Below are 24,712 nucleotides of genomic sequence, written 5' to 3' on the forward strand. Positions count from 1 at the left end.
GTCTGTTCAGCCGGCCTGTTTACCAAACCTCTGTCCACCTTTTCTTGTGTCATCCTGTCATGCCACCAGTTGTGTTTATCTTGTAATCCTTGGCTTGTACTTGAGCCTCACTTTGCCCTCCTGTATCTTTACCTTCATTGTTGACAACCTATTTTTGATCCATGTTGGACTTTTATGTCACATCAACATAAATTAAAGCTCACTTTGCCTCTTGTGTTCTGCCTTTGGGTCCTACTCCAATCAATCACCCATAACAGAACTACTAGGGTGAGAAAAGGAATAGTGTAGTGTTCATCATTCAAACGAGAATGGCATTTATATAAAGTACCCAGAATCTGACTCAGCCTCAACCAGCTACAACAGTCATGCTTTGCATACAAGCTGACAGATCATTATTATTAAATTTCATGTTAGTATGTCTTTCACAGAATATTTTGTACTGTCATCATATCGGTTCTCTACTGATTACATTGTAGAAATTAGTATGTCACTTGAAGGAAGTAAAATATCACCTAGATGTGAAAAGTAATTAACTATCCATGTGAAAAATCAAATAAATCACGTAAGACTGTTTGAATATTTTTTATTCCAAAAGAACTGTGTGTCTATAAGTTTGAACAACAGGGAAATCTCTCTGAAGAACATCATGACACTTTCATCCCAACACCTCACATCCCCAAGCCTTCATCCACAAGCATTTTATAGAGATCTGAGCTCTTCAATAGGAACAATAACAATTTAATCATAATATTCATCATTTTGATAATCCATTTAGCACTAGTATAGAAATATGAAAAAGAAAATACCAAAGAAAATAACGCAAAAGTAAACAAATGTTTGTTTGGTGGAGCAACTGTTCAGACACCCAGTTTCCTTCATTTTGTGACCCTCCCTCCCGTTTAGAATCACACCAGCAACACTTAAGTTTTGTGGGTTTTTTCTCTTTTAGCCTTTGTCCTGTCTCTCCATATCATGCATTTCAGCTGATGCTTTAAAGCTGTCAATAGCCACTTTAATGTGGCTGCGTGGTTCTGTCACATACTAAGTTTGGAGAATGCAGACAAATCATAGAAGGCATTTAAAAAAAACTCTGAGGACAAATTTCCAAACAAACTTCAGGCAACAAAAGGGATCAGAGATAAAGATGCCGTGAATGATGCATTTCTGTTTGCTTGTTTGTATGTGTGTGTACTGTGGCAGCGTGTTGAAAAGGTTGACTCGTGCTGTCTCGTCAGCATTCTGGACACAAAGGCAGAAGAAAACAGAGATAGAGAGACAGAAGCATCAAATTCAGCCAGCTTGTCATTCAGAGAAAATGCATAACGTGAGCAAACAATGTTATCATTCATTATCTGCAGCACAAGGGTGTCAACAAATCGGCTTCACAGGGGGAAAAAAATTATACAGCAGTGAAATGTTGGCAAAAACAACAATACCTGCATTTTTCAGAGGGATTTGTAAAGGGTGGACTGGTGGCTTTGCAAATTATCTCACACTGTTTGCATGCTGGATATGGACAGGTAGGAAACCAGTGAGGGATCACGGTCTTGTGCTATCAGATCCAGACAATGCCATGATCACGAGCTACATTCCCATTTGGATATGTTTGGATGACAGCATGATGGGTGTCAGTCAAATGTTACAACAGCTCGAGTCTTCAGGTCTATCATGGCTGTGGAAGTTTTCAGGGATGATGGTTTTATGCGGATGTACACATTAGAAAACTGTCTCTCGAAACAAGAGGCAAAGGCAAAAAAAGCTATTGATGTTTTCAGGGTGCAGGAAAAGAGCAGCTTCCAACAACTGAGAACTGGCAGCTAAATCATTACATTCATAAGCTCTGCTGTCTGTAAGTCAAGCCACAAGAACAACAAACATTAAAAAAACATGAACAACAGAATGACGAGAATCCGGTAATACTTTTCACTGAAAATGTTGCATCAGCCAAGTCTCAAGTCTTACACGTCATCTCTCCTTGAGGACACCTACCAGAAAGACCTTTTAAACCCACTGTCATAAGAGCATTGATGATAACTACGCATCAAATCACCTCAAGTCCAGTAAATGGTGAGTCATTCAATAAGGATTCATTTAGAAAGTGAATGGGCAGCAGGTTCCATGAACACTGAGTCACTGACCTGCAGGAATTACTAATGAAAGACACGATAATAAAGTGACATCAGCGATAGATTCTGGGACTTAAATGTCTGCTTTAAAGTGAAGTGAACTAAATATAAATCATTTTTAACAAGAGGACCATCTCTGGGGTCTGAGTCACAAAGCAGGTTCAACATACCCCGGGTATCTTTTGGTTTCTAGGTGAACAAAATAAGTCAACAAGCTACTTTACAACCAGTGTCAACCCATGTTTTTAAAGTGTTAAGAACTGTGAAATATAATCCTATCTAAAAGCAACACAGTCACTGGAGACAACGTCAAGAAGAAAAGCTGTCAAAAGAATTAAAGACTGTGAGAACTAACAGGTTTATCAAACTCACTGCCCTATCATTAAGGCACAAGAAGGTCTGACAATAATAATGATTTTATTAAATGTGTCTGCTGCAGAGGCATTATGATGGCATGTGAAACAATATAGGATTCATCATTTCTAAGTGGAACAGGGATGAAAGGGTCCAATTCTAATTAGTACATAGCCCATTGGCAAATGTCTTTAAGTTAATTTTCTTGTAAATCTGTGCAACAGAATGTTCAAAGAAATCAAAAAGGGAAAAACCCTTTAACCCATTAAAAAATAATGTTTTTTATGAATTTTCGTAAAAACCTGCAGGTTTGGTGTCCAGTACTAATCACCAAGGCAATGTGCCAAACCCCTGTGAGGTTGAAAACCCACAGGCTGACCTAAAGTTACCTCGCCAAATCCCACCTCTCATAAATCCATTTAAATATTCACTTATTATTCTTCTACTATATCCTAGACATGAAACTGATCAGTTCCATTTTGCTTATTTTCCAACAACAGGGAGAGCATTTGAATGAGTATGAAGACTGACCAGCTCACAAACAGATTATAATGGAGGCATTATGTTCTCAATGAAAACAGCTGGGCGCTGCAGTTTTTAGCAGATGTTACTGAATAGTAATTATGGTTTAATAATGGGGACAATCGCAGGTAAGTCTGCAAGTGAGAAATAAAGAAGGTGTAAGCAAAAATGACTCAAACTGTAGTGTCATAATAAAGGAACGTAACTCCTACTGCATCTGTGTCATTCGTAGAATTAAAGGTGAACTCCAGTATTTTTAAACCTAGACCTTATTTCTGGCATGAAATACGTTCATCTACTCACAGAGAGCAGTTTGGCGAAAGTCGGCATCCATCGGAAGATATTTAGATAACTCGCGATCGGCGTATATCCACATAACGGAGTGAACGGTGAAGTCATCCCAGTGGAGGTTTGTGTAGAATTCCCTCCGTTGGCTCTCCTATAGCTGCAAGTAGCCACATAACAGCAGCTATGTGCTAACAGAACAATAATAAGCGTTCGTTCATTCATTCGTCTTAAAGTATTAGTGAAATAAAGACAGATAATGCCTTATTTAGAGGATGCATGTCGAAGCCCCGTTCTCACCAGCTTTTGTCTTTTAAGGGATCTGTAACAATAACAAATTCAATAATATGCATATCTATCTTTTTCAATAATTGCTGTAATGTATAGGCAATGATGAGCAGTGGTTTCTTGGGGTTGGATAAAAATATGCAAATCCACCAATGTATTCCCTTTACATACCCCTTCTTATTTATCAATCAGCTACAACAATAAAACCACTGACAGATAAAGTGAATGCTATTGATCATCTCGTTACAGTGCAGTCCTCTGCTGGGAAATGCTGGGTCCTGGCAGCATTCATGTGGATGTTAAATTGACACGTGAGCACCACATAAACACTGTTGCAGACCACGCATACCACAAATAGAACAATGCACCCGACACACTAGGAAAACTGGTTAGGGGATTGCTAAAAGAGTGCAACCAAAAGCTCAGCTTTGACTAAGCTTCAAAATTCCCCAGATGGAAATCTGATCGAGCATGCAATTTAAAAATCCTCAATCCATGGAAGTTCCATTCCGGATTAATCCCAAAGCACCTGCTGCCGATGTGCCCCGTGCTAGACAGCACAGGGCACCTTGTCCAAACTCAGGATTATGCAGGTGGTTTTAATGTTGTGGCTGATTGCTATATAAATTGCACACTGTTTCAGCTGTAGTTTTCAGCAAATGTTGGGCAATAACATAAAACATATAATTAGAACAGACAAGATTATTTTTAGCCACAGTGGAAATCATGTAATTCTGGTAAATGTATTCATCAGCATGTTTCCCTGTGTTCAACCCCCTCCTGAATGAGTCCCCAGCCACCAAGGGGAGTAATTAGGCGATCAAAAGCTTGAAACAGTATTGACAAGGCTGTGTTGAGTCTATCACTCTGGCAGGAGTTACTACTGCGGATGGCCAAGTCAGTCTGTTGAACAGTGAGTAGAGAAGTGGCTGCAACTCCAGCCTGCTGGCGCATTAACAAGCTCCTTAAAAGATGCCCAGAATTAACAGATCAGGACATATCTAATTGTCGAAGTAGTTCCGGTACAGATTTCTCATTCAAATTCAAAGTGTAGTGTCTTTTTCATTCCCTAGTTCTTTCTATCTTCTCTCCTTTCTGTTCTCCACCTTGTCTTTCTGACACACCCAGTCTCTCTATCTTGTCTACGATGTGTGAACAGAGGTGGAGAAAAAAAGTAAAGGCATGGCGAGTGTTACTGGGGATAAGGAGGAACATTCATTTCCCATTTCAAAGGAACTTGTCTTCCTTCTTTGTCTGATTATCTAACGTTGGTAGAAGGGTGTTGGATACATGCTTCTTATTTGAGCAGTTAGTGACAGACTTACAAGACGCACAAATTTTGCACACATAGTGTAAAAAAAAGGAAAGGCAGGTCAACACTTCTCTTCAACTATTCACACTGTTGTCTTAAAGTCGTTTCATCCATCTTCTCGATACCATCCAAAAAAGCAGCTGTGGGGCAAAGGGAGGGACACAAAACTTGCAAGTTATGTTATAATCCACCATAGTGTCACATACAGTCAGTATTTATTCCCACTTAGAACAATGGTAACAAAACATAGACAACAGAAGAAAAAAAAACAACAGTAAATAAGTCTTCTGGTCTCTGTTTTCAATCCTCCAGCAAGGATTCATTTAACTGAAGAGCAAGTCAGCTTCCAGGAAAGTGTCTGCGGAAGAAAACCAGCACCCTCAAGACTGAAAGTAAGGTGAGAGGGGCATAAGAAGACAAAAGGAGGCCATCCTTCGGTCATGTGCAATTCATTTCAGATTTGTCCAAACCAAACTGCTCTTCTGACCTGATCACAGAAGCCTAAAAGGCGATCATCTTACAGTTTGCTCTGCATCTGTAGGCCTCAGGTTTTAATGGAGAAATGTTACCGCTGTCCCATTCATTCCTTTTGTAGGTCAACTTTCTATTTTATGGAGTGGAACATTTTCACTCCTTTCTCTCCCTCATTACCCACTTTTTTAAACTCAGATCAGTTTCACATGTAGACATAGTGTTTCTTTGAGCAGCACAAGTGTACCACTGCAACATCACTGCCCCCCTACACCATCTCCAACCCCCATCCAGCTGCTTCTACACTCAGTCCTGGTCCCCTAGTAAGTCTGTGTTGTTGCCGTTTTGTGGAGGAGGAATGGGGCGAGGGGTATGAGGTGGGGGGCTGTGATGTAGTCTCCTAGGGCTAGGCCCCCCTCCACCCTCACTGTCTGTGTTAGACGAGGACTGGGGTGGGGGCGGAGGTAGCCGGGGTAGGGGGGCAGACGAAGGTGGTATTCTTGTTGAGGATGAACCTATACTGCTGCCTGATCTCAGACTCTGGATTCTTCTGCACTCCTGACAGATTCTCACGTGGGTGCAGCCACGAGCAGGCAGCATCACAGGGGTGGGGGCGGGTGGAGGTGGGGTGGTGTTGGCTCCTAATGGATCATCTAGGATCCGTTGGGGCCCAGGGCCAAGATCAGGCGCCCCTGTCCCTCCTGCTCCACCTGTCAGGGGGCCAGCTCCACTATATAGCTTGCCGTTGCTGAGGCGCATCTCCCGAACCAGCCGCAAGGGACGAGGGGCCCCGAGAGCGATGCGAGTGGGGTGGCGCAAAGCTGCTGAGCTGCTCAGGGGCCGGCGGCGGCGCATGCGGGAGCTCTTTTTACAGGAGACGGCGTTTCGAAACTCTGTGATCATCTCTTGACAAACAGACACCTAGAGGAGAAAAGGAAGGAGGGAGGAAAGAAGGAAAAAGGAAAAGGGAAGGAGGCAAAGGCAGGGGAGGTGCCACAGACACAAAGTAGGCAGGCAGCACAACAAGACAGTGGTAAGGCAGTACATAAACAGAGCAGAGAGAAAGCAATAAAATTCAAAAGAAACAAAAACAAAAAAAAGAAGGAGGCGGCGACGAGGGAGAAAGAACAAATGCAGTGGGCATGATAAACAAAAGAGTTGCAGGAGAAGCGAGGGCACAGATCAACAAATGGAGAGATGGTTTAAGAACAGAAATGACCAGGAGTTGGGAAGGATGTGAAGATGGATAGAGACGGGAGAATATCCAAGGAGCAGAGAGAGTTATTACAATCTAAACACACAGAACACCAAAATGTTGTTTAGTTTATGGGCACTTAATCATGACACTATGAACAGACAGGCAGGCCCGCAAACTCATGTGCACATACAGGATAAAAAGTACTCGCTCATACATCAGCTGTGCAGAGCTTCACGCAAATATGCACACAGACACAAAGTCACATCCATAAATCTCTTTCATGATTTCAACAGCATGACTACTGTTATTTGAACACATGACAAACAAAATGCATTAACATGTCCACTACAGACGAACACTCTCATCAAAATTATAATCGAAAGTCATGTGCTCACATAAACAGAAACAGTACTCGTTATTGGAGAACAGACACTGATGGCCAAATGACAGGAGGTGTGTGTGTTCGAGAGATAGAGGGAGACGCACAGTGAAATGGGTGAGAAGTAATCCAAAAATGGAAACGAAGAATACCAGCGTACATGTGAGGCATGTAAAAGAAGATACATCATGACATTTAATGCCAGGGAAAAAGATCACACTGCTTCTTTATGCAAGCAAATATTGGCATTTCTCAATATTGCTTATCCGATCTATCATGTTTAGCTCACAAACACTTGCTGCAGTACTGTTAAACACCAAACACTTAAAGGGCATAATGACATCAAAACAGGCAGAGCATGCAATCAAAACTTCTATTTCTTGTATTATTTTGGACACCCTAGCAGTTCAGAACTCATACTCCAACATTCCTCTCATCACACATGCAAAGAGCACGCAAGACCTCAGATGTTAGAGCACACACAAACATGTACAAATGGCGGCAGAAACCGAAATAGAAATTTGCCCACTTCCACACGCAAAAACACACACAAAACAACTAATCAAAAGGGTTGGCGGGATGCCATGGGAACCTACTGGGGTGTGTCTGTGGGGTCGGCGAGGGCAGGTATGGGGGCATACCTCATCAGTCTCTGCCGAGCGCCGTGTCGACCACACAAACTCCATAATGGCCACAAACACAGCGATGATGAGGCCACAGATCAGCACCACGAAGATGCCCCCAATGTTCTCCATGCCCAGACCTGAGATTGAGCCACAGGAAACAAATGTTTGCACATGATGACACAAACACATCAACAGTGGCAACAGTTTTGTCTCAATAGCTGGATTTCCATTCACTGGCGAAAGCAAATTTTCTGAAAAGTCACAAAAAGAAGAAACATTAGACACATTTCCATAGACTGGTTTGAAGTGAATAAACATGGTTGATTCATGTCACCAGAAGGTGGCATTGTGGTCTAGGTTGCTAGAGGTTATAATTAACTTATAATTCAAACAACACTTTGAAACAGTAATCCATGCCTTTGTGACCACTCGGCTGGATTACGATAATGCACTCTATATGGGGGTCAGTGGGTCCTCCATCGCACGTCTTCAACTGGTACAAAATGCAGCTGCAAGTCTGGCACAAGGAAGTTTGAACACATTTCATCAATTTTAGCTTCACTCCACTGGCTACCCGTGCATTTTGGAATTTATTTTAAAATTATTTTATTTGCTTTTAAATCTCTAAAAGGTCTTGCCCCATCGTACCTCTCTGAACTTCTGCACCCCTACACATCCAGCCGATCTCTCAGGTCAGCTGACCAGCTGCTCCTGAGGGTTCCCAAAACGAAGCTGAAGTTCAGAGGGGACCGAGCATTTTCCGTTGCAGCTTCAAAATTATGGAATGAACTGCCGCTGCACATTAGACAGGCCTCCTCACTGTCTAATTCAAATATATATATATATATTTTTTTTTATTTTCTTTGGCTTTTAACACTACGTAGGTTGTTGGTTTTATGTGCACAGATATTTTATCTGGGGTGGACAGTCAATTCATTTATTTATTATGTTTTATTGTGTTTATTTTATTGTACAGCACTTTGGGAACCTTTGTGTTCATTTAAACTGTGCTTTATAAATAAAATGGATTGGATTGGATAGGATAAGTGGAAGCAGTTGTCCTAAACAAAGGAGAAAGAAATGATAACTGTGGTGGACATCCACAAAAGGAAAATGACGACAGCTTTTTTTCAGAAATTACTTTTATCTCTGGGAATATCTTGAACATTTCATCCATATCTAGAAAGACACCCGTCAGTCAAGTGAGTGTAATGTTTTCTGGCTCAGAGCAGAAACCGCTGGTCAATCTCATCATTTTAACCTTCATGAGATCAGACATGATTCGCAAAGTTGTTTCCATTCCTCCTAACATGACAGAAATAACCTAAAGGGATGAAACCTTTTTGTTCCGGAGTTTTTTCCTTTATTTTCATACCATTTCCAGTGACCTTTTCTTATTTACATCTTCTAGATGTGACTTAAAATGGCAATGGAAACCCAACTAATGTAGTATTTCATGCTCTGTGCTCCCTTTTTGCTAATTTCATTTGTTTCCTTTTCTGTGTTTTCACCTGTGGTTTTCTTGGTTCTAATGGTCCATAATGCACCAAAAGAGCAAGAAGGCTCATAAAGGGGTCTCAAACTCAGGCAGATTTAAATTCACATGTCTACATTTTCCAAAATAGCAACTTTTTACCGAAATTAAGGGGTGGAATAGGTGTACGTGGGGATAGCCGACTATCTCTATTACAGCACATTGGGCTTCAATTATTTAATAACTGCCTCACTCTTGTAAACTGTCCATGGTCCTTAAATGTAGAATACAGGGATATTGGTTTGTTTCTTTTGTAGCTGTTTGTTGTTATTCATTTTGTATTTAAAGTAGAAATTAATTAATACAAATCTTAATTTTAGATGGTCATTTTGAATGGTATTGAGCCGAATTGAAGCCTTATGATATTTATGTGAAATTAACAAAGTAGACATGGTCATGAAAAGAGGCAAATACATGGATGTCCTATATAGATGATGAGCCTCACATACACCCTAATTGATGACATTTACATCACACAGACGCCATTGTTTTCTTGTGTGCTTGTATGAAGGTACAATAATAGCGCAGGAGACAAGTGAGGTCATTTTCTTTGTTGTAATTACAGCACAGAACATACAATCTGGAAGACAAAGAAATAGAGGTAAAGATCCAGACAATCTAATGTCTGTTTCTAAGAGCTCAAGCTAACAGGGCTCTGTTGTGCTGTCTACCGATAGTCTGATGAGAGTGGTATCTCAAGTCTGTTCTGACAAAAACAAGTATCCAATTTCTCCTTTAATTAACATGTGATATAACTTTCATAATCTCTCACTTTGCTTTCATAATTTCACCACATCATAATAGACAACCTGCAGGAGGGGAAAGGAATTGGGCTGACAAAAATACTGTCATGCTGTATTAAGTAATGTGTAGGATCAGACTTTATCTTTGGAGCTTGACCCACAGTTGGCACTGAAAATCTAGATTTCTCTCCCCCTGCAGCTTTACATCTTACCATTCTTTTTCAGGATATGCATCATGCATCAAGTATCTTTTAATTAGCATGGGGTACAAACTTGCTAGAGTGAAACTACAATATAGTGAATATCTTGAATATTGAATTCTGTCTGCACAGCTTTTTGTATCAAAAGCCATTTCTAAAAGAAATCCACTCAACAACATAAACGCAGCAACATTTTGATTGTCTTTGTCGTTCATACAGACTTTGAACACACACATGCACAAGCACAAACTCTCTCCTATAAAATTCACATTACACACCACCTGAGACAAACAGAATACATTTGGGAAAGCAGACTGTGCTAAGCACCCTTCACAGGGACATTAGGTTAGGCATTAGCCATTAGCTGCACTGTAGCAGAGAGAGGGGAGACTATTACTGGGGACATTGGAGAGGAGGAGGGAGAAGAGACAGGCAGCTGCGGTCAACTCACCCTTGGCACGGTGGTCCTCCTCTCGGGGACATTGGCCCCCCTCCCACCACCTCCTCTTCAGTATCTCCAGCCTGTTATTCTCCTGCAGCTGGAGGATGGCCAGTGTGATCTCATCTCTGAACGGAGATCCTGGCGGATGACACCAAAAGGAAGATAAGTGCCAGTGTTGGACAAGGTGCAGCTAAAAAGAAAGGCTATTTTAGAAGAGGGGAAAAACATGAGATGAGGGAGTGTAAAAGAGCAGACTGCAGAGCAAGAGAGAAAGAATTGCTATTGCAGCTTTGAAGTGGATACAAGTGATCTTGTAGTGAGGAGAAAGAGAGGATTAGTGAGATAAACAGCAAGATACAACCGGAGACAGAGACAGTGGTACAGCTGCTGCTCAAATAGAGATAGAAAGTATGTTATGATCTAGATACACAAGAGCAGACTGAAAGCATCTGAAGATTTACTTGATCAGAGATATAAAATATTTTTTATTAGGTGTCACAGTGATATCTAGCCACGAAGATAAAGAAGATCTCTCCAAGAAACAGAAAAACTCTGAAAAATGTCGACTGTTGCTTCACGTAGTAATATGTTTATGGTCATGCATTTTGCAGACACGTTTGTCCAAAGCAACTTACAGATAGGGTAAGGGGGTCTTGCCTAAGGACCCCTACTGGAGGTAGTACCTATCATGCAAGGGATTTGAACCCTCCCCTTGTGGGAGACCACTACACTATCCAGTCCAGTAGGAATACTGTTTGAAACATTCAGCTTGTTTTTGAAACTGAAGTCAGCTGGTTTAGCTCATTCCAAAGCAATAATAAGTTTAAACAAAATGCAAACCGCTTTTTGTTAGTGACCTTAACTTAAACGTTTCCTGAAGGTTTGGCGTCTTCAGAAAGTCACCAAAGAATATAACTAACTGTAAAAGCATGTTTTATTTATCTTTTATTAGACAACTTAAAGCTTGATCTTTATTCCAAAATATCCTGTTTGTTTGCTTCATATGTAGAGTGACTTCAAAGGTATAATTTAACTTCCAATAACCCAATTTAATGTATTTCCAAAAATATTTCAATAACGTGTTTGTTTAAACTGAAACATCCGTGTAAACCGTCTCTCCTTTATCTCTGTTCCTGCTTCATCTCTCCATACCTCCGCAGACCCATAACAGAAGGTCAAGCTATTGCTGACCTCTTCAATAAAAGAGATATCTGATTCACTGACATCTCCTGTATGTGCAAAACAATAAAAGGATCTTTACAAGAGCTGAGCGTGTGTGGAAAAGCAATTAACTGCAAGTTCAAATACTTAATAATCCCACGGATAAAAAATAAATCGACACAACCCTTTTTTCAGATCTAATCTCACAAATCAGCTACAAGTACACATGTCTGCTTAGCATAATTGATCTTGTGCCGGTGTTCCTGCTTCTCCTACCATCAATGACTTTTAATCCTTTTTGTTCCTTTTGTTGATAAAGTTTACAGTTTTAGATCTGAGATAGCTCCCTGTCACTCTCACTCTGCCCTCTGTTGGAAATGCTCAGTAGCACTGTGTCACTTCTTCTGCCAAAAATTTGGCTTTAGCTGTTCACCAGTTCAGCAGACTTAGTACCCATTCCTTTCTCAAATAGTTCACTGGGGCTACTGGTGACCTAATTTACTCTCAACTGTAACTAGTTCCCAGAATAATGATTATGTTCAAGGCTATTTCAAGATGAGAAAAGTCCAACTTCTCAGAGGAAAGTGGACTTTGAGGTAACATATTACAGAAAAGTTTAACTGTGGAATTCCTTTTAAACTAAATTACTGTTACCACCTCACAGCAGAACAGACAATAAGTCTATTATTATCTAAACATTCATGTTAATTAATAAATCAATTACCCCTCTTTTACTACAACAGGAAATCCTTTACTAATGCAACAGGAAAAAACATTTCACTATGTGAGCTTACATAAGCTTTTTGTGGTGCTGATAATGAATTCAAATGAACGATTCTGATTAATAAAATAACTCCCTGATGATGTTTATCGCTCAAATGCACAGAATACATGCATCCTGTGATGGGAGGAAGAGTCATGATCATGATATTAGAACCACTGCTTTTATTATATCTAAACGACATCTTTAGAATTAATCTAAAACTTTAGCAAGACTGATATTGTTCTGTCAGTGCTTTCTTTACATTTTAAAATTCGAGACTTAAATGCACTGTTGCAGCATTTTGCAGCAGTTTCATCACAGCATTTTAATGAAAGGAGTAAAGTTTCTTTGAATTCCTCTAGAAGTAGAAGTCTCAACTTTTAAAATGTACTTCTAGAGGAATTCAAAGAAACTTTACTCCTTTCATTAAAATGCTGTAATGAAACTGCTGAAAAATGCTGCAACAGTGCATGTTTCTGGCTTTGAGGTTGTCTGTTATTAACTTTACAAATAAATCAATTCTATATTGATAAACTGGAGATCTAATCAAAAACTGTAGTTGTGACCATTAAAAGGAACCACTCAGTGTCAAATGATACATACACACACACACACACATATGTATATGCATATCCATATCTATATATAGATATATATATCTATATATAGATAGATAGATAGATAGATAGATAGATAGATAGATAGATAGATAGATAGATAGATAGATAGATAGATAGATAGATAGATAGATAGATAGATAGATAGATAGATAGATAGATAGATAGATAGATAGATAGATAGATAGATAGATAGATAGATATAGATATACATATATATATGCATATATATGTGTCATTTGAAAATCTTTTCAGAGGCTTCCTTACAAACTCCTTAATTCATTATCATGTTTTAAACTGTGTTTGTTTGTTTTTTTAGATTTCTTGTATTTTGTTGTTTTTTATGATTGTTTTGCCCTTTCCTTATTTGGAAAGCAAAGATGTAATTATAAAAATCATGTGACTAACATAGTAAACATAGTAATGATTAAATTATTGTTGCAGTTATTATGTTGAACTTAAAAACCTTGAAATATATATTTATAAAATATGAAACTTACTCAATTATTCTGATGTAATTTACTTAGCTTTATATTATTACCCATGTTCATTTTAATTTGTTTAATCAATTTAATTATTCATCATGCATTAATTTTCAAGTGCATACTTTTATTCCTGAATTTTTCTGTCTACTATTTTAGTTCTTTGCACGTCTCGCTATTAATTTCAGAGATCAGAGGAGTTTTCAGCTCCCACTTCTGAGGTACAGTGAATGCAGCATAATTTCAAGGTGAAGTTGGGTGAAGTTCAATGTCAGGAAACTAGATATTTCGACTCTGACCTGGGAGTGTGACACAGAAATCATATCCTAACTGCTCACCAAATGACATGTTTTGAAACCAAGTTTTTGGCAACAAATTCAGAGACATATTTTTTTGTCCCCTTTAAAGCATGGAAATCTGCTTCATTAAATGAAAAATAAATAAAGAAATAACACAGCTGTAAATGAGCGTAAATACTTATTCTATTAACAGTTTCTACAAGAACTTTGTCATGATTTTTTGTTTGTTTGTGTAAAAAGTGATATTTCAGCATGATTACCCAGTGGCATGCCGATGCCGTAACCTTTGGTGTCCAGCAGACCTCCTATCTGTGTGAGATTACAATTGAGCCCGCGATGGTACTCGTTCATAGTGCTCTCCATCAGGAAGGCATACTTGGAGTTGACGACACGGGCGATGCCCTCCTCTGTGCTTTTTACAAATACACTGGGCTGCTTGGAGTACATATAGTTCCACATCCGCTGGTATGTCTGGTACCGTGAGTTCTGCAAAAGAAAATGGGAACGTGACAGTGGGAATTCAGCTGTGACCAGAAGTCACTGTTTGTACAAGGTCCCCAAAATGAATATAACAGCTTTTTCTAAGTTTCTAAATGAGAATGAAAAAAGAGAGGAAATACATAAAGCAAAGAATCCCAGATATCCCAGACAGGCAGGGAAGTTTGTGTTGAACAGAAAATGTAAAAATGTAAACTATCTATAGCAATAATTTGGGGGGAAAAGCGCAGGTTGAACCAAGCAATGGATTATTTAGTCAAAGCATAGACAATGCAATTCACATGAAGATAAATCAACACTAAACAAATTATGGCACACTCCAAAGCAGGATGGTGTTCGGTTACATATTGTATATTTAAATGTTAGTGGAAGAAAAAGAGTAGAGAGGCTGGCATCTGTTTGTATGTTTGTGGATTAGGCACTGAGTGGGGTAATGTACGGTAGCAATAAAATCGGCTTATGTAGACAAACACAGACCACTTTTTCTTATATCCTCAATACGAACAAACATTAGAGAATGAAAAACAAACACAAACTGGCATGTAGCCATTGCACACGAATAAACAAATATACTTTTTTACACTCACCTACACACACTCCCACAGGCAAACACACCTACACACACAGACAAAACACACTATGACAAACACAGATGTCGGCTCAGATGCCAGAAGCGATCTCACAAAGCAAACACCGGCAGTCAGCCACTTAACACAACCAGCCGTAAAGACGACCAGAGACATGCTGGCAAATAAAAGGACAAACATTCAGTCCATTTACAGTCAGGAAGACATGTGCACACAAACAAAAACTTTACAAAGTGCAGTAAAACCAACACAAGAAATCTTTAAATCCAGATGACAACACAAGAACAATGAAACATGACGCCACAGATGTGAACATGAGAAAAATCCCAAATCTAAATCTAAATACGAGGTGCTGTAATGGGCCGTACCATGAAGAAAGTCATGGTGCTCCCTCCATGAATAGTGCCATACTCAATGTTGGTCTGGTCGGCCAAATCGTCTGGAGACTCAATGGGAACCTCCATCCTCTGAACGGTCAAGAAGGCCGCCAGGTTGGCCGTGTAGGAGGAGATGATTATAAGAGTGAATGCCCACCTATGAGGCGACAACAAGAGGGAGACACAGGGGATAGATCAGGTGCTGTTGGGACAGTCAGTCTTTGTTTACATAATCCATCAACTAAAAACAAAACACATATACATCTTTGTCTTGAGCTGGTTTAGCCAAGGAAACACCAATCACATTAAGGAATTTTCTTTCATTGAATATCATATCAAAATCCATTACTGCCATAAATCACTGCTGACAAGTGCAGGAAACCTCAGTCCAGCAATATCTCAGACACTCTGCACCCATAACCTTGAAGACTCTTTTAATATCCTTCCATGTCGACAAACTTAATTCAAGAAGAACATCATGTACTCAGACTTATTAATTTCCCTATCTCCCTCAACTCTGTTAGTTGCTGTTCTTGTCCTCTTTTATCTCCTTTGCACTTGAAGAAAATATAATATCTTTCTCAGTACATGTGTCTTTCAGAGTTGCTCGGTTAACTAGTATTTTTGTGAGTCTAACATTTGTTCATTGTTTGTATAAAATGTTGGAGCTCAGATGTAGAAAACTGCCTTAAAAAGTTAGGGGATGTTACGGAAATTGTTTTAAAAAAGAGCAGTTGTAGTTAGTGGATGGGCTTTAAATTAGGTACATGAAAGGAACTGACCTAATCTTTACTCGCACTGCCCTCTAATATTAATTGCTGTCAATGAATTTATGTGCATTACTTCATAACTAATGTATCACGGTTTTAATTCTAACATCTCTCCATTCACATTTTTCAGCGTTGTGCTTCTAAACAGCCCTCTGAAGACCTCGCTGTCTTACAAATACAATTGTTTTTATTATGGCAACATGTCAGTTGTATTAGAACATCATACAGCATCGTTTAAATCATGTGTGACAGTTTGAAAGTTTAAAGATCGCCTACAGAGATGTTGTAAGAGACAAAAAACAATCCACTTCAAAAAGTACTTTGTTTGACAAAAACATAGAATATGTCTTGTAGATTCTCAGCCATCCAGGTCACGGTAACCCAGCAAGCTTTGTTCTTGAAGACGCTTGAACCCTCTTCATTTCTAACTATTTAGCCTCTTGAGGGGTAATTAGCCTCCAAAAGGGTTTTTAAAGGCACATGCATTACAATGCATCACATGCATCATGTGAGATCTCAAGATTGCATGAATCCAAGTGTAAATTGGTATTGTATGTGGCATACAGGTGTCCCTGTTAAAAGATAGTTGTAAGTTTAACATAATCTGTTATTACGCATGCACTGCAGCCTTAAAATGTTCCATAGGGGTTGCAAATGTCTCGCTCCTGATTCGTTGCAGAGTTTACCTTTGTCAGTTCCCTGGTGACCTTGTGTGAATCCACTCAGCGTTGATTGCAGTTGCTGCCTGCATGTTCTTTTCTGCCTGCATGTATATTTCTTTCCACTTACGTGCCCATCTTGCAGATGCGTCTGAATGCATGTAGTAGTTTGATAAAAACTAGTCTCCATGATAGATAGGTAGAAGGCCTCACTGACTGTTCTAGATGTGCTGTAAACAAAACACTGCTGTTTTGCCTGCATACATTTTACATCATGTTCTGCTGCTTGTGTGGTTCACCCGGGCACCACACCAAAGTATTTGTAGTTGTGTCTCACACTGCTGATACTCCAGACACTTTTTATGAGTGAAAACGGCTTTATGTTGACTGAGTCTTAAACTGAAGAGGTGGGGGTCTTGTGTTGAGCCGTGCACTTGGGCAGTGGTTATTTAGTCTCCTCTATATAAAACCTCACCGCTCTCCTTGCTGCATAGGACTGTGAATACAAAACTGTACAGCATTGCTTATGTTTAAACCTGTTTTGTTTGGAGAAAATATTATGTCTAATTATCTCAAAAATACCAATTCATTGAGCCCAACAACCCACATGATGTATGTGTAGATGAATGGCATGCTTGTGGATCTCAGTGACTCCTCAGAGGGTCATATACCTGCTACTCGTTTTCAGTCATTTTGAAAAGAGGAATCATCTTTTATAAGAGATTAAAGAACCAAAAAAGAAATCCAGTTAGTTTCTATTCAAGCTCTTAGAATCAATAAAGTATTCCGATTTTTCAAAAGCACACTGACTCCTACCGCCTCATTAGCTTTCAGACGCCAGCGTACCACAAACTCTGCACGCCTTAAACTCATTTTTCAGATGTGCAGAGAGAAAACTTCCCCTTCGGCAGATGAATGTGTCCCTCTAAGCACACACGTCTTTCTACAAAGTGAAGGTCAAACATCCAAATGAAGAGACAATGGATGCAAAACTCGTTTCTGAGTGGAAGAGGGTTTCCACAACATAACTTTGCTGCTGTGTAACTTACCACACACCACTGACACATCTGGTCGACAAGGCCCTGGGCATTATCTCTGATCCCTGCTGCATGAAGCCTCCAACAGGGAACCACAAGCTGTTTCCAAGGGTGTACTGGTTCTCCAACATGTCTCTGCGCTCTCGCAGACATGGATGAGGATTGTACCACTCATAAGGGCTTAACCTGGTGGGAAAACACAGGTACAATAAAGCAACCTGCAGGACAGCCTGTAATATAGTAATGTACCTCTGTCATATTATTCAAGCCAATCATTCAAACAGCCCATGTCATACTGCCTGAGGAAGGGTGTATAGGGTAAAATATGTTAATATAAGACAGGTGACTCGTGTTCAACAAGATAAATGGTGATAGAGCTCAGATGTGAGCTGAAAATAATCAGCAGTGTGTGATATAATGTAATGACCTTGCTGCCAGGAAGAGCACACAGCTGACTGCCAGGTAGGCGAGTAACATGAAGAGCCAGACAGCCGGAGAGAAGGGATCGAGAAAGGAGAAGTAACCCGGCTTCCGACCCTGGTGCAAAAAGAAAAAGAGAAAAGAGAAAGAAGTAGAAGCAAAAAGATAGCAAAAAATTCAGAGAGACTGACGGACAAATGTTACAGTGTGTTATAAAAGAAGGCATCACTTTACACCACAGGAGGGCAGTGTCTTTCCCTGCACTTTGATTCGATGTCTGCAGTGCTTTGATACTCTAATGCTACAATCCATAAATGCCCTGTTTCACAATGGCTACTGCCAGAGTGTTCTTGGCATAGACTCAAAACCTCATTAGCAATGTAAAGCTGCCACTGTTACCCAGTTACAGAGCTCTGACTTACTGAGCAAAATAAATTAGAACTATAAACTTCAGTGGATACACAATGCAGCACGCTACACAAATATAATCATTTGCTTCAAATAAGAAGTCAACTCTTGTGCAAAATGTGCTCTGTATCTTCTAAACAAGAGTAAGCTGTTGTCTTCTGTATTAAAATGGTTAGTTTAGAAACAGTGCAAACAGAAGGTGTTAAATCCAGTACAAGATCTGAGGTGAGTGTCACCCAGCGGGTGCCCTACAGCCTGAGATAACACCCTCACCAGTTGAACTCTGTACAAGATACTGATCCCCAGGTTCATGAACGGCTTAGAGAAGTCAATAACTTTCTCTCTCTCTGATGTGATGGTGAAGCCCGCCACAGCCAGGTCTGCTTTCTGGAGGATTGACAGAGATAGATAGGTGGGTAGATAGCAGCGGGGGCGAAGGAGAGATAGAAGTAGTGAAGGAGAGTCAGGGAGAAACGGACAAGTGTTGAGGTTCAAAAATAGAAAGACAAGTGATGCTGCACACTGTGTAAAATGCTGATTCCCAGGAAAAAACAATAATAGTTTGACTGTGCGTGACATACGGAAGTGCACTCTTACACACTCTTATAATATTCATCCACCATTCAAATGAGACTAATTGAAAGTAAGCTCTGGGTGGCTGGTCTTTTCACCTGTACAAAACCTGCAGATCATTCTGCTTCCTCTCTACCTCCTCCATTAAAACCTAATTGATGAACATGGGCCACTAATTAGAGCTGAGTGATCAGGCATTGGGGAGGGCATAGGGGGAGAGGAAGCATGGCGAATTGGGGGAGCACCAGTGTGGAAGGCCCCACACAGGGACCACAGCCTGGTAATTGAAGTATATTGTATGGTAATTAACAGAGAGGGACTCTCATTAGCCTGCTTCAACCAGCGTATCTGGCACACCAAGGCCTGGACAGGAAGAGGAAAAGTTGGATAGTGGGTGGTTACTGTGAGGAAAGACGGTACAGGCAGTTTTAGGCAACTCTACCACTCTTTTTTAAGGAATTATCAAGTCAGATTTTGTCCTATATAAAAGCCGTATTCTCCTTCGAGGGCAATTTGAGATATGGGAAGTCACAGCAAAGTTATGGTTTGGGGCTACAACGCAAGTGTGTGTGCGTGGGTGGGAGTGTGCATACATAGTTGTGTGTTTGTTGTAGGTTTCTGTTTGTTAAGACACGACCAAGAACATTTGTGCAGATTTCTGTGTGTTCTGGAGAGTACTCACCCTGTTGATTAGTTCTCCAACCATGCCAGTCCAAGAGCCATTGGGCTCTGGAGCCCCATACAGTCCGTCATCCACCAGCTTGATCTTGAAGGAGAACTTCAAGATGTCTGCCAGCTCTCTCAGCATGTCAACGCAAAAGCCCTCATACTGGTCATTGCCCTGGAAATCTTGGTAATTGTCTTTACGCATCACATATGGGTTCTCCTGTACAGATGATGGAACAGATGAGGAGGCTCAATCCCAAATATCAAATACATTAAAATATCCAGATATAGCAGGGATTATTAACTAGATTAAATTAATCATGTGTAACTTTGGGGGACTATGCTTCTGGTCTAATATCTGTTTATCCCAAGTTAAAAGCAGGTGATGAAAGTTAGCTCAACAAAACAGCTGAACCAAAATGAAACTGGAAAGCAAACTACCTTATCCACATACAATACCTCTAAGCTTCCTCAGTAACAAAATCAGTGCATGGAAAGTGCAGTCTTTGTGCTGTGCTAACTATTTACAGTCACAGATGGTTTATATAAACTCACATAATATTCCTGTAGGACATCTAACCTACCAGCAAGTCCTCTTTCACACATATCTCTTCAAAGTTAATGTAATATACTTAAAGGGGAATTCCAACTTTTTCATACATTAAAATCAACTAAGCTTTGCCTGAAAAGCCTGTAAACAGGTGGGAGGGATTTTTTAAAGATATAATTGTTAGGGTCTAAGAAATGACAGCACACAACTGCACTAAAGGAATTTAAGTATACTTTTTTTTCAGGCGCTTGACCAATACTACTGCCTTTAGCCAGGGTTCCAATATGCTGTAGAACATTTTTATCCGTCCCTCGAGAGTCTCCTTCAGTTATATAAGTCTGATACTTCTTGCTTTAAGAGTCATAGATTGATAGTGGAGGCTGTAGATGGAGGTGAGAGTGAGAAAAACAGACAGATTCAGAAACCACAGTTTGGTCATTGAGGCAAATCGATGCAGATAAACCTGGGCACCAAGAGATGACATGCTGTGCTCTCACCAAGGTTCCCTGATTCATCTCAGAAGTGGTGTGAAAGGGGAATTAACTATATCAGACTTCACATGAAAAATGCCAATTTGTTACCCAGCGAGGCCCTCACCAGGGATGGAAACGCTAATCTTGTGGATGAGAGACAAGTGCTCTACTAATACAGCCATGGCCAAGAGCCTGATGGCCCAGAGAGTCTTGATAAAAACCTAATGGCAATGGTAACAAAGCCATATGAAATGACATGAAAAGCTTAAAATGCACACAAATAATATGTAAAATATAGTTTAAACTTAATCTAATTGCTGTCTTCTTCATTTCATACAGAAACTAAATCTCAGAACATCCATATGCTTATCAAAAGATTATCTATAATTTAAGGAAAAGATACAATGCCTTTCTGGAATTTTTACTGCTTTATCAGGACTGTATAAGTTTAAGACTTAATTAATTGGCTTAACCATAGAGTTGAGAAAAAAAAAAGCAGAAAGCCTCTTTTAAAAGGACATAGGACCACGTGGATGTAACTTCTATTGATACTTTTTAGCAGTGATCTTTTTGTTATAGATATAGATAAATAAAACAGAAGCAAAAGTAAATGTGTGTATATCTTAGCAAAAACTGTCAAAGGTGCTCAAAGATGGGACTCCTACTTTGATAGTTTTGTTTCTTCTATTATTTAACTATTTATTGACTCGTTATTATATTTTTTTCAAAGGTAAACTATGGTAATATCTTATAATGAAGACTTTACTTTCTAAGAAGGACATGAAGATGATGAATCGGTAGCATGAAAGGTTTTGTGCTATTGATTTTACATTCATAACATATGAACAAACTGAAGAACAGAAGGACATTATCAGAAGACCAAAATTTTGGTAACACATCATTCTCAGCACTGTCAGTTTCGATGACAGTTACAGCGACAGCTAAATTACTAGAAACAGATTTTTTTTAAAACAGCATGAGATATGACACAGCCTGTGTAGCAGCATTAAAACAAGTCTGCAGTCGCCAGTGTGGACACTTACAGGGTAAGTGTGACCTTACCAGAATAGTGGTGACAATGAGGGTCTTGTTTGCCAGTGTCTCAGAGACATTAATATCCAGACTGGTGGAGTTCATGGCCAAGGTGTTGTTGGAGTACCAGATACCGATCTAACAGAGAAGGCAAAGCAAGAGAAAATCAATGACTTTTGTGGGATGAATAATGCACTGTTGAGCTTCACTGTAACTGTTTTTATGTTGTGGTAGGCTACATGCCCAAGTACATCAGTGAGTACATCAATCCCGATGGTCTATTTCATAATGCAAAAACCTTTACATGGTTTATATTCACTTTGGCTTTAGAATCCATGCTGTTACATACAGCATATGCATATTGATATGATTGTTCCCACTGGAGCCATTTTTGTACTTGTAGCACTATGCATCATAATAAAAACACAAACCTGCTATTTACTTGCAGAGCAAAGAGCTACGGACAAGATGGCAAAGGTGGTACTGAAAAGCATTCATGATCAGCACTTTCATTGACACGTCTCTTTCCTTTACACACGCCTTTCTTAAACTGTAGAACAGTACATTTATTTCCATTTTATGGTGACAGTAAAGTCCCTTAGGTACATAAGTGTGTGATTATGACCTAACCAACGTGCAGAATGGATCAGCAGTGCACAGAGGCATTTCTTTAAGATATTACTGTACATCTTTCGATAGGTCAGAGGAGAGGTAATGGCTCCACACATACAATCACAGCTTTTGCATGACATTCTTTATCCTGCCCTGACATTTAAGAGTGGTCTTTTATCTGTGAACCACCACTGCCTGCCTACAGTATAGATGTTGCCGTACAAAGAGGTGGTGAAGTTAAAATGTTAATTACTACTAGGAAACTCTCCACTGAGTTAGAGTTGAGCTTTAAGTGAGAAGGTGGCATTTTGTGTTAGCATGGGAGACAGATGGCCAGGAGCAGAGCTCTGGAAGACATACTAAAGAGAGGTGAATAGAAAGTCTTTACTGCAGTCAATGAACTTCATCTGCAATTATGTGAGTACTTATTGCTTCACTTAAACAGAGCTTTTAAATACTAAATATTTCCCTGCTGTTCTTTCTAATACTTATTGAATTGGGCCACACTGCATTACACATTTTGGCTCCACAAATTATTCAGCAAACCATAACAAATTTTCCTTGGTCAAGAGAATTAAACAGCAAGACTATCTGGAAGGATCTGATCCAAGAATTCAGAGAGAGTGAATCAGTGATTTTATTCCGTTATCGATATTTAGTCTGGTATAATCAGTAGCTTATCGCAGCTAATGTAAGCAAACTTCAGGTTTTATTGGTACTTTGCTGTGTATTTTACACCAAAATCATCTCAGGGCAAAGTTAGGTAACAACTTTACTATGTTAAAGAGAGAAAACCAACAATTTTTTTTTTAGCAAGAACCTGATGCCACTTAATTTAATGTGGGAATAGACCTCTGGCCTTGCCTGTTGGCTAGCTGCAACAGCCAATATGATCACAGAAAGATACAGTTTCTATTGAAAAGTAATAAGGGATAACATAGAAATTGTGTTTAGGCTTGAATGTACTCAAACTTAACTCAACGTTGGATTGGATTTTAAATCACTGATTTATATGCTGGTGTTCAAGGAAACAACATTGCATTCAGAGCCACTTTAAGCTCATCTTTCTCAAAGTCTGAACCCAACTCAGAGTTCAGATAAAGAGTCCAAAATCAATACAGATAAAACAAAGCTTCAAGTGAATCCCAAACCAAGGCTAAGAATAACTTCTCAAAGACAGAAGTGTTATACTGTGTATCACATACAGGAGCGGTTTCAAATTCAATGAGTCAATGTCAACTTAAGTGATGTGAAATGGAAACATTTGTTATTACATCAAGACTACTTCCGGCAGGAGCTGAAAAGAAGAGTGGTTGGAGGCAAAGAAATTACAGGACATAAACAACCTACAAATGTATTCCAATAGCCTTCAGGCAAAATAAACGTTTACATATATTTGGATCTGAGGCATGACTTACATCTGCTGATAGGTTATACAAAACAGCTGTCAGGAGAAACACATATCAACTTCACCAAGCACAGATCTGGCCACCAACAGGGGAGTCGGTGATGAGGCTGACCTCAGCGTTAAAAGCCTCCCTCGGCTTTGTGAAATTACTCGGGTGACCTGTAGCTAACCCAAGCCTAAGGGCATTGTGACCTGGCTGCTACATGATAACAGGTGACTCCTGACCTCTTTGTGGCCTCCTCTATGTTTCTCCAGGATCCGCAGGGTGTAGTTGGTCCTCTGACCTTTGCTGTTGAACTCCACTCGTCCAGTTAGGCCGTCGTACTCCACCTGACAGGCAGGTGAGGAGGGAGGTGAGGAAGTATGACAGTGGAAAAGCAGAGGAGAGGAAAGATGAGAAAATGAGGGGGGTGTATAAAAAAAGAAAAGAGACAGAGATACAAAGTCTGATCTCTGCATGGAACCAAATATCTCTCTTACTACCCATAATCAGAATTAAACAGATCTAACCATTAGTGATCAGGAAGAAAGAGAAGGTTAAAGAAAAAAGAATAGAGCAAGACAGACAAAGACAGTGGCTAAAGCTGGATTCGACAAGGATGATCAGTTCTGGATCAACTAGGAGAAACTGACTGATCGAGAGGCTCAGACAGGGCAGCAGAGAGAGTCAACATCTCTCTAATAAGACTCAGACTTGCACCTCACAGCTTAACTCGGCCACTCCGAAACCCAGATGCTGGCCCAGTTTGCAGGAGCTGTGATGAATGGCTGAGTGCTGAAGATGGAGCACACCATGATGTTGACTAACAAAGACAGATGTCGGGCAGATGGGCCTCAGGC

The 24,712-nt window shown here is 39.9% G+C and overlaps 1 protein-coding gene across 2 annotated transcripts in view; it reads right to left on the reverse strand.

Moving 5' to 3' along the window:
* Positions 1 to 566: 566 nt before the first annotated feature.
* The window catches only part of grik5 (glutamate receptor, ionotropic, kainate 5), a 91,723-nt gene continuing 67,577 nt past the window's right edge, over positions 567 to 24,712 (reverse strand). The window contains exons 10-20 of one of the 2 annotated variants that reach the window (XM_072393934.1): positions 24,098 to 24,202; positions 21,883 to 21,990; positions 19,814 to 20,017; positions 18,832 to 18,945; positions 18,158 to 18,267; positions 17,743 to 17,916; positions 15,256 to 15,421; positions 14,063 to 14,288; positions 10,490 to 10,618; positions 7,577 to 7,698; positions 567 to 6,279 (exon numbers count right to left, since the gene is read on the reverse strand). In XM_072393934.1, coding sequence (XP_072250035.1) covers positions 5,665 to 6,279; positions 7,577 to 7,698; positions 10,490 to 10,618; positions 14,063 to 14,288; positions 15,256 to 15,421; positions 17,743 to 17,916; positions 18,158 to 18,267; positions 18,832 to 18,945; positions 19,814 to 20,017; positions 21,883 to 21,990; positions 24,098 to 24,202 — 2,073 coding nt within the window. In that variant the 3' untranslated portion in view covers positions 567 to 5,664. Of the gene's footprint in view, positions 6,280 to 7,531; positions 7,699 to 10,489; positions 10,619 to 14,062; positions 14,289 to 15,255; positions 15,422 to 17,742; positions 17,917 to 18,157; positions 18,268 to 18,831; positions 18,946 to 19,813; positions 20,018 to 21,882; positions 21,991 to 24,097; positions 24,203 to 24,712 lie in introns of both variants that reach the window. The other variant, XM_072393933.1, reaches the window with a different exon arrangement.

Source organism: Leuresthes tenuis, unplaced genomic scaffold (genome assembly GCF_036924035.1).
Source record: "Leuresthes tenuis unplaced genomic scaffold, fLeuTen1.0.hap1 SCAF_10, whole genome shotgun sequence".
Lineage (NCBI taxonomy): Eukaryota > Metazoa > Chordata > Actinopteri > Atheriniformes > Atherinopsidae > Leuresthes > Leuresthes tenuis.